Source organism: Antechinus flavipes, chromosome 4 (assembly GCF_016432865.1).
Source record: "Antechinus flavipes isolate AdamAnt ecotype Samford, QLD, Australia chromosome 4, AdamAnt_v2, whole genome shotgun sequence".
Lineage (NCBI taxonomy): Eukaryota > Metazoa > Chordata > Mammalia > Dasyuromorphia > Dasyuridae > Antechinus > Antechinus flavipes.
Genome location: NC_067401.1, coordinates 74,041,646 through 74,053,509, shown reverse-complemented (window position 1 = coordinate 74,053,509; position 11,864 = coordinate 74,041,646). Strand labels below are relative to the sequence as shown.

The following is an 11,864-nucleotide window of genomic DNA, read 5'->3' as shown; positions in this document are numbered from 1 at the left end:
ACTCGGAAGAAACCGCGCCAGCGGCGCACACACAAAATCTCAGGACGAACGTCCCGAGGCTTCCAACCGGCGCTTTTCTTGGAGGAGGAAAAGAGAGGTGTGAAGGGTGTGTGGCTGCCCAGCAGCAGTTCGGAGCCTGAGAGCGGTGATTCGGTGCGGGAAAAGTGGCTTTTGTTTTTCCCCTTCTTCCGCCTCCCGGACGCAAGGGGGTGTGCCCTAAGGACACCACCCCGTCCCAGAGGAGCGCGGCCGAGCTCGGGGTGCAGCGGGCTCCGGGTCCGACGCGGCGCGGGTCCACCCAGATCCCGGCGTGCACCGCGGCGCTCCCGCTCCATTCCCCCCTCCCTTGCTTTCCCCCTCCCCGAGCACCAGGAGGCGGGGACGCAGCGGCGGCGACGGCGGCTTCTTCTCCAGTCTGGTCTCGCTCGCTCTCACTCACTCACTGGGGAGCCTGGCGGCAGCGGCGGCAGCCTCGAACCGGAGGGAAGGACTGATTGACCGCACCGCGAACGACCGGGTGGACTGACCAAGCGACCGACTGACCGCCGGAGGCGCCTCGAGTTCCGCCATGAGCTGGGGCACGGAGCTGTGGGTAAGTGCGGGGCGAGCTGAGCCGAGCTGCCGAGGGGCGCGCCCCCTCCCCTCCTTTTCCTTCCTTTCCGCCGCACCGGACCAGGAGCGCGGCCCCCTGCTGGGCCCTGGACTGCCGTGGGGGCGCCCCTCACTGGGCGGGGGAAGGTCCCGCTCTCTTTGTGTGCAGCCCCTCCTCCGAGTCCCGCGCTCTCCGCCCGCTGGGGGTCGAGGGGGCGGGTGGGGTCCCTTGTGTCCCCGATCGCGGCTTCCGCTGGAGGTGGCGCCCCTTCCCCACGTTCCCGGGCCCCATCCTGGGGGGGTGTGCCTCCTCCCCGTGCTGCCCCTCCCCTTTCCCCCGCTTTTTGCCCCCTCTCTTTTGGCTCCCCTTCCCCTCGTCCCTTAGCCCCCTCCTCGCCTTTCCTCCCGCCCCTCCTTCCTCCCGTCGTCCCCCCTCCTCGCTCCAGCTCGCTTCCTCCTTCCCTTGGCCCCCTCCTCTCCTTGCCTCCCTTCCTCTCCTTATCCCCTCTTCCTTTAGTCCGCTCCCTCGTCCTTCCTTTCCTCTCTCGCCCCCTCCCTTCGTTCATTCACTCCTTCTTTTCCTTCGCACACCCATTTCTCCCTTCCCTTTGGGGCTGACCCCCGGGCGGGCCGGGGGCAGCTAGTGCCGGGGTTTCCTTTGTATCTCGGGGCTGCCTGGGAGGGGAGGGGCGGAACCCTATTGTCCCGAAGGAGAGGTGTTTGTGTGGGCGGGAGACTCTGCACCTTCCTCCGGGGTAAGGGGCCATGGCGCTGGGTTCCCCCGCCCCTCAGCCCAGGTAGGGGGGCGCCGAGTGGGGCGCGCGGCTTTGTTACGGGGCCCGCTCTACACGCCTATTCTTTCCTCCTCCGCGGCTCGGGACTGCCCTAGCTGGGCTGCCCGGACGACCGGCCGCTCTTGGGCTTTGCCTCCGATTCTCCCTGCAGCCGGGCCTGCAGGGAACCAGCACCCGCGGGGGTCGGGTGGGTGGGGTGCAGGTGAGCCGCGCTCCCTCGGGTGCCGAAGAGAGCTCTCGGGTTGGGCTGCTAGCCCCCTCCTATTTCTTGGCGGCGGTGGCCGCGCTAAGTCTCGGGGCGCGTTGAGGGCCTCCTCCCGGGGCGGGGGGCGGAGAGCGGAGAGCGCTCCGGCCCCTCCCCTTTTGTGATCCCACCTGTGCAGCCTTCCTGGGCTCGAGGGAGGCGCGGGGCGGAGTGCTCCGAAGCCTAAGGCCATTGTGTCCTGTAGTAGTCCTGAAGGAGAGGCTTCTTCCGCGGAACAAGTGGCTTGTTTAGAGCGGCTGTTCTCTTCTTGGGAGGAAGTTCCCTGGGATTCGGCCTGTCTGGGATTGGGGACCAAACCGTGCCCTCTCCTTTTCTCTGCTTGAATTAGCCCTCTTTCACTGCAGTTTAAAATTATGTACGATTTCCCCCTGACATACGAATTGCAGTTTGATGAGGAAGCTGGACAATTTACCAAGAAGTAAACCAGTAAATAGCAAACACAGCCGTCTGGGGCTCGGATGTTTGTTTTCCTTACCAAATTTTTTTTTTCAAAAAAAAAAAAAAGTAATAAAGTATTTTGTTCCACATTTAGAATTTTCTTAAAAGGATTTTTGTAAAGAATATATTAAAAATGTATATCTTCTCCCTTCTCTTTCCGAAATAACCTGTTGGAATTTAACCTATTGAAGGAGTTTTTCATTAGCTAAAAACAAAATTCTGATTTTGATTACAATTTCCCCTGAAATTGAAAAACTCCCATGTATGTTATACAATTATATAAGCATTTTCTTTTTTGAACCATGCTGACAATAAATGATATAAATTTGGAAAATAGTGAGAAGCAATCTTTAATTGGATTTCCTATAAAAAAGCAAAACAGTTCGTTTTTTCAAAGACTTAGTGGTTTGAGGATGTGTTTGAAACAGTGATTAGCTAACTGTTCAATTTTGTAATATAATATAGAATCTGGGATTCTATTTTATTAGAATTTTCTTTTAAGTATTTTTGAATCAGACTTTTAAATTATAGGATCAGATACTTTAAAGAAATATTTTACTTGTGCCTGAGATATAATGGAAACATGTTGACACTCATACCCTTAAGAAAGCTGAATTTGGGGGACTATTCTTAGAAATTTTAGATTCATGAGCTCTCATTTATAATGGTAAGAATGATATTCTTAAAAGATTTGAGTTGGTGGTATTTCATTGGGAAATGGTAAAATGTAATCTTTAATATTTATTCTTAGGTTGTGTACTTGTTTTTGTTATAAAGCTAATATTCTTTATAAAAAATAAGAGCAAAGTAATATAGTAGAACCACTTAGTGATGTGTTAGCACTTTTATCAGGGGCCCCTAGATGGTCCAGGGGAGAAAGTACCTGACCTGGAGTCAGGAAGACAGTTCAAATCCAGCCTCAGACACATATAAGCTAGGTGACCCTGGGCAAATTATACAACCTTTTTAAATTTTTTTTGTCTGTTTCTTCATCTGTGAGATAATGGCAAACCACTCCAGTGATTCCTACCAAGAAAACTCCATATGAGATCATGAAGAGTTCAGATTCAACTAAACAACAAAAATACATTTAAATAATCATTCTACTTGACAGATGTTTGTTGAATAAATGCTTTAATCTGTTATCCTTTGACTTTTGCTAAAATGGAGTTCTAATTTTTAACATCATATAGAGAAAACAGTGTGGTTTGTAATCTGTATACTCGTAGGCTCTGGTCATGTAACCATTGTGAGAGTCAAGACTTATACCTGGCTTTCCTTTGAGACTTTTTTTCCCACTGAACTCTGTTGCCTCTCTCTGCATACCTTAAATTGCTATAAGAATAAATATTCAATAGATTCTTGCAATAATTCAGGCAAAAAGTAACAAATCTAAACTAAGATTGGTAGTCATGGTATGGTTAGTAGAGAAAGAAGGTAGTGAGGAAGATTATTAGGTTGATGTGGCTTGGCAACTGATGGGATGTAAGAGCCTAAGAAAATAGAAGAGTCAGATGGTTTTGAAGTTTGTAGTCTTGGAACATAGGGATGACATTAACAAAAAGGAGTTAGGAAGACCATTAATAGTCCTGTATCCCAAAGGAATCAGAGAAAGAGGGGAAATGAGGTGTTCAGTGTCTGGTGTGAGGGCTTGCTGAGCTCTTTTCTACCTGCTCATCCACCTTTGGTGTCCCCTTGTTACCCAGCTCTCACCTATTGCTTCAAGAAGTTATAGCAGGCCTAGTGACTGCACCTTGTAAAATTAGACAGGCTGAACCAGGTTGAAGTTAAGTGAGAGGCCTCAAACCTATTAGTGATGTAGGGGGATGTCCACTCTAATCATGTGAAGAGTTTCCTTGGAAGAATAGATGGATGAGAACAGTTTGTTCCATTGGCTCCTGGTGACTGAAGGCAGTGGTTGGGGAGTTCTTGGAGCCTAATCAGACCTCTTGGACTCTTGGCTGGGGTCTTGACTTTTGTCTGGCCCCCTGCACTTTGATGACTCTACTTTTGCACCTCTGCATCCACTTCAGGAGCAAGTCAAGACATTACCTTGTGATGTCATTGGTCCTCTTCCAAACCGTACACTCGGAACTGTGACAACTATCCTAAGAACTGTAGCTAAGAAGTGGAAACTAAGAGTTGCCTATCAATTGACTGAACAAATGATGGTGCATGAATATAATAAAATACTGTTATACCCTAGGAACCCCCAAAATGATGAAAGACTTGGTTTCAGAGAAAACTGGGAAGACATTTATTAATCAAAGCCAGTAGAAGCAGAAGTGCAACTTATATATAAACAGCAGCAGTTTTAAAATGAGCAATTTTGTAAGAGTTGATGCTGGTCAACTGGGACCCATGGTGAAGAATATTAACAGAGAGGTAATAATGGACTAGTATGCACAGTGGAAGATTATTTTGGATGTGGCCAATATGGATAGGAAGTGCAGAGAGTGGGAAGAGAATAAGCATTTTTTTAGCTACTATTTACACACCATTTATTTATATGCCAGGCACTGGACTACCTCTTTACAAATATTACCTCATTTGATCCTAATTCTAAGGATAGATGCTTTTATTAATCCCATTTTATACTTGAGGAAATTGAGGCAAACAGGTTACACAGCTAGTATCTGATTCTCAGTTTGATCTCAGATCTTTCTGACTCTAAGTTTAGTACTTTAAACACTGCCACTTAAGTGCCCTTAATATGGAAATTTGTTTTGCTTGACTGGACATATTGCTTGAAATAATTTTGTTTCCTTTTTTTGGGTGGGAGAGGAAGGAAAAAAAATGCTTGATAATGGGGGGAAGCCCTAATTTAAGAAAAGATCAGAAGAGAATCAAATTTTAGGGGGAATATTGGATTTTTTATAAGATCAGATTTCTAGAAGTGCACTGAGTGCCTTATTTTACAGATGATGAAAAAGACCTACTGAGATTAAGTAACTTACTTAGGATCACAAAACTTTTCAGTTTAAACTCTTTGAGGACATATAGGTGGAGTTGTCTTGTTATGTATGGAGAGGGGTGGGAGGTGGAAGTAGTGTTTTGGGTTTAAGCTGTAGCAAAAAAACCAAGGACACAGTCTTGGGGGGGTTACCAGGGGCAGAGGTGGTGGTAAGGAGGGACAAAAGGAGCCAGAGGAAATCCAGAACTGTCATTCTCACTGGTAGAACTGACATAGCTGAGTCAAATAAAAAAGTTTTTTTAAATAGTATTTTATTTTCTCAAATATATGCAAAGATAGTTTTCAGCATTCACCTTTGCAAAACCTTCACATAAATTTTTCTCCCTCTCCTCTCCACTAGACTGCAAGCAATCTGATATAGGTTAAACATGTACAATTAGAGAAGAAAAGTTTTAATGACTGATAAGGCTGATTAATTTCTGATAATTCGGAGAATTTAAGGAATATGAGAATTGAGAAGAAAGGTGAATTTTGATTTGGAAAGTAAGAAGCCGCTTGTGACCTTTGGGAGAGTGATTTTAGTAGTTGTGAGAACTGATTATAGATTGTAAGAAATGGAGGAGTGTATGATAAGAAAGTGTAGTGAGTGTGTTAAATGAAGACAGATCTCTTGCAGGCTGCATATTGACCTAGAAATTACAAATTAAAGAAATGTTGTATCACATTTTGTTTTGTTAAACATTTTCCAATTACATTTTAATTCCTGATTCCTGACATTTATAGCTTTGACCCCTGTATTATGGGTTAACCATCTTTTTAGAAATTTGGTAGTGAGGGAGAGAACAGTAGTTTTAGAGGTTGGCACCATTAAGGGAAAGAGCTTTTTAAGGTTTGTAGGCATAGGGGTAGAAACCAATGTAAGAGGAGTGTGAAAATGCTATCCAATGGGCATAATTGATAATAAACAAACAAACAAACAAAGTACTAGAATAGTCAGGAGGAAATAAATGAGAGCTGGAAAATAGGATGGAAAGAGACTCCCCAGTAACAGAATTAGAGATTTGGAAGAGTCCTTGGAAGCAGGATCACTTCTACTACCACTAGCCTTATTTCCCGCCTGTAAAATTATTCAATATCAGAAACTGGTAGTTTGATTAATTGGAATAGCATTAAAGAAGATGCATTCCCATCTGTTTATCATTTTACCCTAAGAACCATGGGACCTTTCCATTTCACTTTCAGTTGAAACCTTCTTTATGTATTGTCTCTTTTTAAAATGTGAGTTTGTTGAGAGGAAGAACTGTCTTGCATTTTTATTTTTAACTTCAGTGCTTAGCACAATGTTTTTTGTTGAGGTTTTTTTTCCCCATTAATTCACTAATCTGCACACATAGAAAAAAGAACTAATGCATTGCAATCAGTCAGCTAGTGTTCATTAAGTGTCTACTATATGCCAGGTACTGTTAAGTGCTGATGATACAATGAAAGCAAATTCTCAAGGAGGTCACATTCTAATGGGGAAACAATATGTGTGCATATACAAGATACATGCAGGATAAATTGGGAATAGTTTCAGAGGGAAGACATTAAGAGTTAAGGATGCTTTCTTTCAAGAGGTGGGACTTTGTCACTGGCACTGAATACTGACAAGGAATTAGGAAATGAAGTTGAGAAGGGATAGTGCTGTTCAGGGATGGAGGACAGCCTGTGAAAACACTTTTAAATATGGAGATGGAAAGCCATTTATGAGGCACAGTGGATTAGGAAAGTCTTCTGTGTATAAAGTAGTGCTTGAGCTGAGTATTAAAGGATAAATGGCTGAAGTGAGGCAGGGATGAATTCCACACATAAGGGACCCTAATGTAAAAAGTAGTTAAGAAGCCAGTTTGGGTATTAGACTGTGGGAAGGAGAATAATGTAGAACTACACTAGAAAAATAGGCTGATGCCAGGTTGGGAAGAACTTGAAAGGCCAAATAGGGGAATTTATATTTGATACTAAAGTTAATAGGGATTGCTGGAGTTTATTGAATGGTGACCTGGTCAGATTTGAAGGAAAATAACTTTGGTAGCTATATGGAGGATGGAAAAGGGAGGTACTGGAGGCAGGAAGACCATTTAAGTCTTTACACTATGCTTCAGGCAAGAGTATTGAAGGCTTGAATTTGGACGGTAGCCGTGTATGTATAGAGAGATATAATAAAGTGAGAAAGAATGAAGAGTCAAAGATGATGCCAAGGTTATGTTTGAGAGGTCAGAAAAGTGGTAGTGCCCTTGGCAATTTTGAGGGAAAGATAATAAGTTTTTTTTCTTCTTTTTATTGAAGCTTTTTATTTACAAAACATATGCATGGATAATTTTTCAACATTGACCCTTGTAAAGCCTTCTGTTCCAAATTATCCCCTTCTTCATCCTACCCTCTCCCCTAGCTGGCAGGGGAGGCATCTAATACATGTTAAATATGTTAAAATATATGTTAAATCCAATATATGTATACATATTTATACAGGTATCTTGCTGCACAAGAAAAATCAGATCAATAAGGAAAAAAAAACTGGGGAAGAAAACAAAATGCAAGCAAACAACAACAGAAAGAGTGAGAATGCTATGTTGTGGTCTTCACTCAGCTCCCATGGTCTTTTCTCTAGCTGTAGATGTCTCTCTTCATCACTGAACAGTCGAAATTGGTTTGAATCATCCCATTGTTGAAGAGAGCCATGTTCATCAGAATCGATTATTGTATAGTTTTGTTTCTGTGTACAGTGATTTTCTGGATCTGCTCGTTTCTTTTCTTTTCTTTTTTTAATTTTTTACTATAGCTTTTTATTTACAAGACATATGCATGGGTAATTTTTTCAGCATTGACCCTTGCAAAACCTTCTGTTTCAACGTTTCCCCTCCTTCTCCCTCCTTCCTCCCCTAGATGGCAGGTAGACCAATACATGTTAAGTATGTTAAAGTATATGTTAAATGTAATATATGTATACATATTTATACAGTTATCTTGCTGCACAAGAAAAATCGGATTTAGAAATAAGGTAAAAATAACCTGAGAAGGAAAACAAAAATGCAAGTGGACAAAAACAGGAGTAGAAATGCTATGTTATGGTCCACACTCATTTCCCATAGTGCTTTCACTGAGTGTAGCTGGTTCTCTTCATTATTGAACAATTAGAGCTGATTTGATTCATCTCATTGTTGAAGAGAGCCCCATCCATCAGAATTGATCATTATGTAGTATTGTTGTTGAAGTGTATAATGATCTCCTGGTTCTGCTCATTTCACTCAGCATCAGTTCATGTAAGTCTCTCCAGTCCTCTCTGTATTCATCCTGCTAGTCATTTCTTACAGAACAATAATATTCTATAACATTCATGTACCACAACTTATTCAGCCATTCTCCAATTGATGGGCATCCATTCAATTTCCAGTTTCTAGCCACTATGAAAAGAGCTGCCACAAACATCTTTGCACATGTGGGTTCCTTTCCCTTTAAGGTCTCTTTGGGATGGTTCTGCTCATTTCACTCAGCATCAATTCATGTAAGTCTCTCCAGGCCTCTTTGAAATCATCCTGCTGGTCATTTCTTATAGGAAATAATATTCCATAACATTCATACACCATAACTTAGTCATTCTCCAATTGATGGGCAGCCATTCAGTTTCCAGTTTCTTGCCACTGCACAAAGGGCTACCACAAATATTTTTGCACATGTGGGTCCCTTTCCCTCCTTTAAGATCTCTTTGGGATACAAGCCTAGTAGAAACACTGCTGGATCAAAGGGTATGCACAGTTTGATAGCTTTTTGAGCATAGCTCCAGATTACTTTGTAGAATGGTTGGATCCGTTCACAACTCCATCAACAATGTATCAGTGTCCCAGTTTTCCCACATCCCCTCCAACAGTCGTCATTAAGATAATGAATTTTGACCTGGACGTTTTGTGTCTAAAGATGTTTCTGAGACATCCAGTTGGAAGCATTCACTGGGTAGTTGATGATATGGTACTGGAAGCTCAGGAGACCACTAAGGGGTGGATATATAAATATAAATCTGTAAGTCATCTGTATAGAGATGGTAATTAAACCAATGAGAATGGATGAAATCACCAAGACAGTGTCCAGAGAAGATAGGGGTGGGGAAGATTAGGACAGAACTTTCATGCCCATCTGTAGTTGGGAGTATGTTGAACCAATAAAGGAGACTGAGATGGGGTATTTAAACTGGTAAGAGGCCATCCAAGTGAGTAATTAACCTTCCTGGGGCTCAGTTTCTTCATTTGTTTAAAAAAAAAAAAAGATTGAACTAGATGGCTTCTGAAGTTCTTTTTAGCTTTAGATATATGGTCCTGTGATTTTAAGGATGTCATGAAAACCCATAGTGGAGTAAGTGGTCAGCAATCTAAACTATAGTAAAAGTCAAGAAAAGTGAAGACTGAGAAAAGATATTAACATTTAACGGTTAAGAAATCTTTGATAATTTTGGAGTGATCATTTTCAATTAAGTGATGAGATTGGAAGTCAGATTGCAGAAAGTTGATTAGAGTCCTGTGAGAAGAGGAAGTGAAACAATAAACAGATTGAGAAAGAGAAGAAATATAGGACATCATTTTGAGGGTTTGGTGGAATGTAGGCATGATTTCTTAAGGATGAAGAGGCTTCAACATGTTTAAAGGCAGTAGGGAAATTAAGAGAGATTGAGAAAGGTTGGAGGTTGGAGATAGAAAAGGTTTTATTGAAGGGATAGTGCTAGAGAGTACAGAAGAAGATGGAGCGGAATGAAAAGTATGTGTAGAGTATGCATTTGACTTTGAAATAAGTCTACTTGTGCTATTGCTTCACTCTTCATTATTCTACAAGGAATTTATAAAATACCTTATTGAATGCTTTGCTAAAATGAGTAGACCTCTTTTAGCTACTACTTTGTGTGTCCTCTAGATATAGCATTCCCAGAAATCTGTCAGTTTAGTAATTGTCAGAAAAGAAAATGAACTGTTCTTGAAGCCATACTGGTTCTTTGTAATTGTACTTTCTTTTTATATAGTTTATCCTTTTCCATATTTTATTTTGGAATTTTCAGAAATAACTCTTAAGGTTATCCACCTATTGTTTGCAGATTTGTTTTTTTCCCCTCTTTTGAAAATCAGGACGTTACTCTCTTCAAATTTATGATAACATTCATTTTTTTCTCCACTATTGGATTTTAGCTCTGCAATTGTATTTTTCAGCTTTTTCAGTCTTTGAGGGTGTCATTCATCTGAGGTCACTTGAATTCATCTTTCCTTGCTATCTTCTTACTTACCTTGGGTTTCAAATCTGTGCTATCTTCTTACTTACCTTGGGTTTCAAATCTGAATCAATCTATTCTCCTTTTGGTTCAAAAGTTACTGTGTGGCAGAGAAGTCTGTTGTCAGTTAATATTGCTCTGCACACCAACAAATTACTGGCCAATCTGGTCTTTCTATCTTCCTTCCTGCCAAGAAGCTTCAAAATCCCTCTCAAACCCAAATTCTTTATAGACCAATTTCTTTGCTTGCCTTAGGTCATTCTAAACTTTAGCACTGCTGACAACATTCTTTCAGAATTATCTCCTATTGCTTTCTTTTGCTTTTGTCTTATATATATATCTGTCTTAAATCTAAGTTAGTGGTCTAGTGTAGTGGAAAGTTCATTTGACTAGACTTGAAATGTACTTCAAACACTTGCTTAATTGTGTGGCTCTGGGCATGACAAGAGATGGAAAGATTTGGAATCAGGATTGTGAATCAAGGAAGGGGGGATAGTGTCAAAAAAAGTTGTGATGATTAGAATGAAGCAGCTTAGACTATAAGAGAGAAGAAGTTCTTAAGGAATGGTGGTAGTGGTTGTGGAACTGCAGTATTAAGATAAGAATTGGTCCACCCTTTCGGCACACCGAGTTTGCCAAAGGAGTGATTTCTATGGATTAGTGTTGGCTAGCATAATTAAATACTCAAATGAATCTGTGTTCTCATCCATATAGAAGTTTTCTTCCAATCATGCAGATCAAAAACTGTGCTTGCCTGACCCTTAACCCATGTCCTTGCATTAGCACCCTGACTGCCCATTTCTTGTCCTTAAAAAGTTGACCTGCTCATCTTTTTCTTCCTTGAAGATGCTTTTTATTCATCATCTTAGTGGTTAAATATTGCAGCTTCCTCACTCCTACCATATGTTAGTATAATTATTTTAATACTCAGATCTGTCAGAAAAATTTGTGACAATAAGAGAAATGATGAGGGAGAATTTTCTTATCTTTGTAGTGTAGGAGGACACATATCCTTCACCTTGCAGCACCAGAAAGATAGAGAATTCAGTGCCTCTACTTAGGTAGGCATAGCTGAACTGAATGGAATTGGTACTGTAGAGTCATTTGGCAGAATCTTCATATTGAAGAATCTCATAATATCATTCAGCAAACATTTGTTAAGTACTCTGCTTTTTTTGCAAGGCAACTATGCTGGATGCTGCTTATTGAGGTCTTGAAGTTATTAAGGTTAAATTGTTAGCATTATTCAGTGATTTATGCTTTTGCTTTCTTATGCTTTTATGTTTATATGAGATAAAGTGCTGCTTGTTTAATACCACCTCCCTGTTGTTTAAATCTTTACTCCTCCATGAGTTAATATTAATTCCACACCAAGTTATTGTACCATTGCTATATTTTTGTCTTGAGTAGGAAAATGCCTTATGTTGTTTTGACAGCACGGACTTCTAATTCTCTCTTCTAACTTTTAGACTAATAAATTAATTTATTCATTGTTGTAAAGGAAGTTTATTTTTGATGTATCATAAATATTTAAGAATATTTTTGAAGAACTAATTCCACATTGACAGAAGAAAATAC

General features: G+C 41.3%; 1 protein-coding gene across 4 annotated transcripts in view; it reads left to right on the top strand.

Moving 5' to 3' along the window:
• Positions 1-407: 407 nt before the first annotated feature.
• Positions 408-11,864, top strand: part of FNBP1L (formin binding protein 1 like) — a 117,257-nt gene continuing 105,800 nt past the window's right edge. For 2 of the 4 annotated variants that reach the window (XM_051993324.1, XM_051993323.1), the window contains exon 1: positions 409-592. In XM_051993324.1, coding sequence (XP_051849284.1) covers positions 569-592 — 24 coding nt within the window. In that variant the 5' untranslated portion in view covers positions 409-568. Of the gene's footprint in view, positions 593-11,864 lie in introns of all 4 variants that reach the window. The other 2 variants (XM_051993322.1, XM_051993325.1) reach the window with 2 other exon arrangements.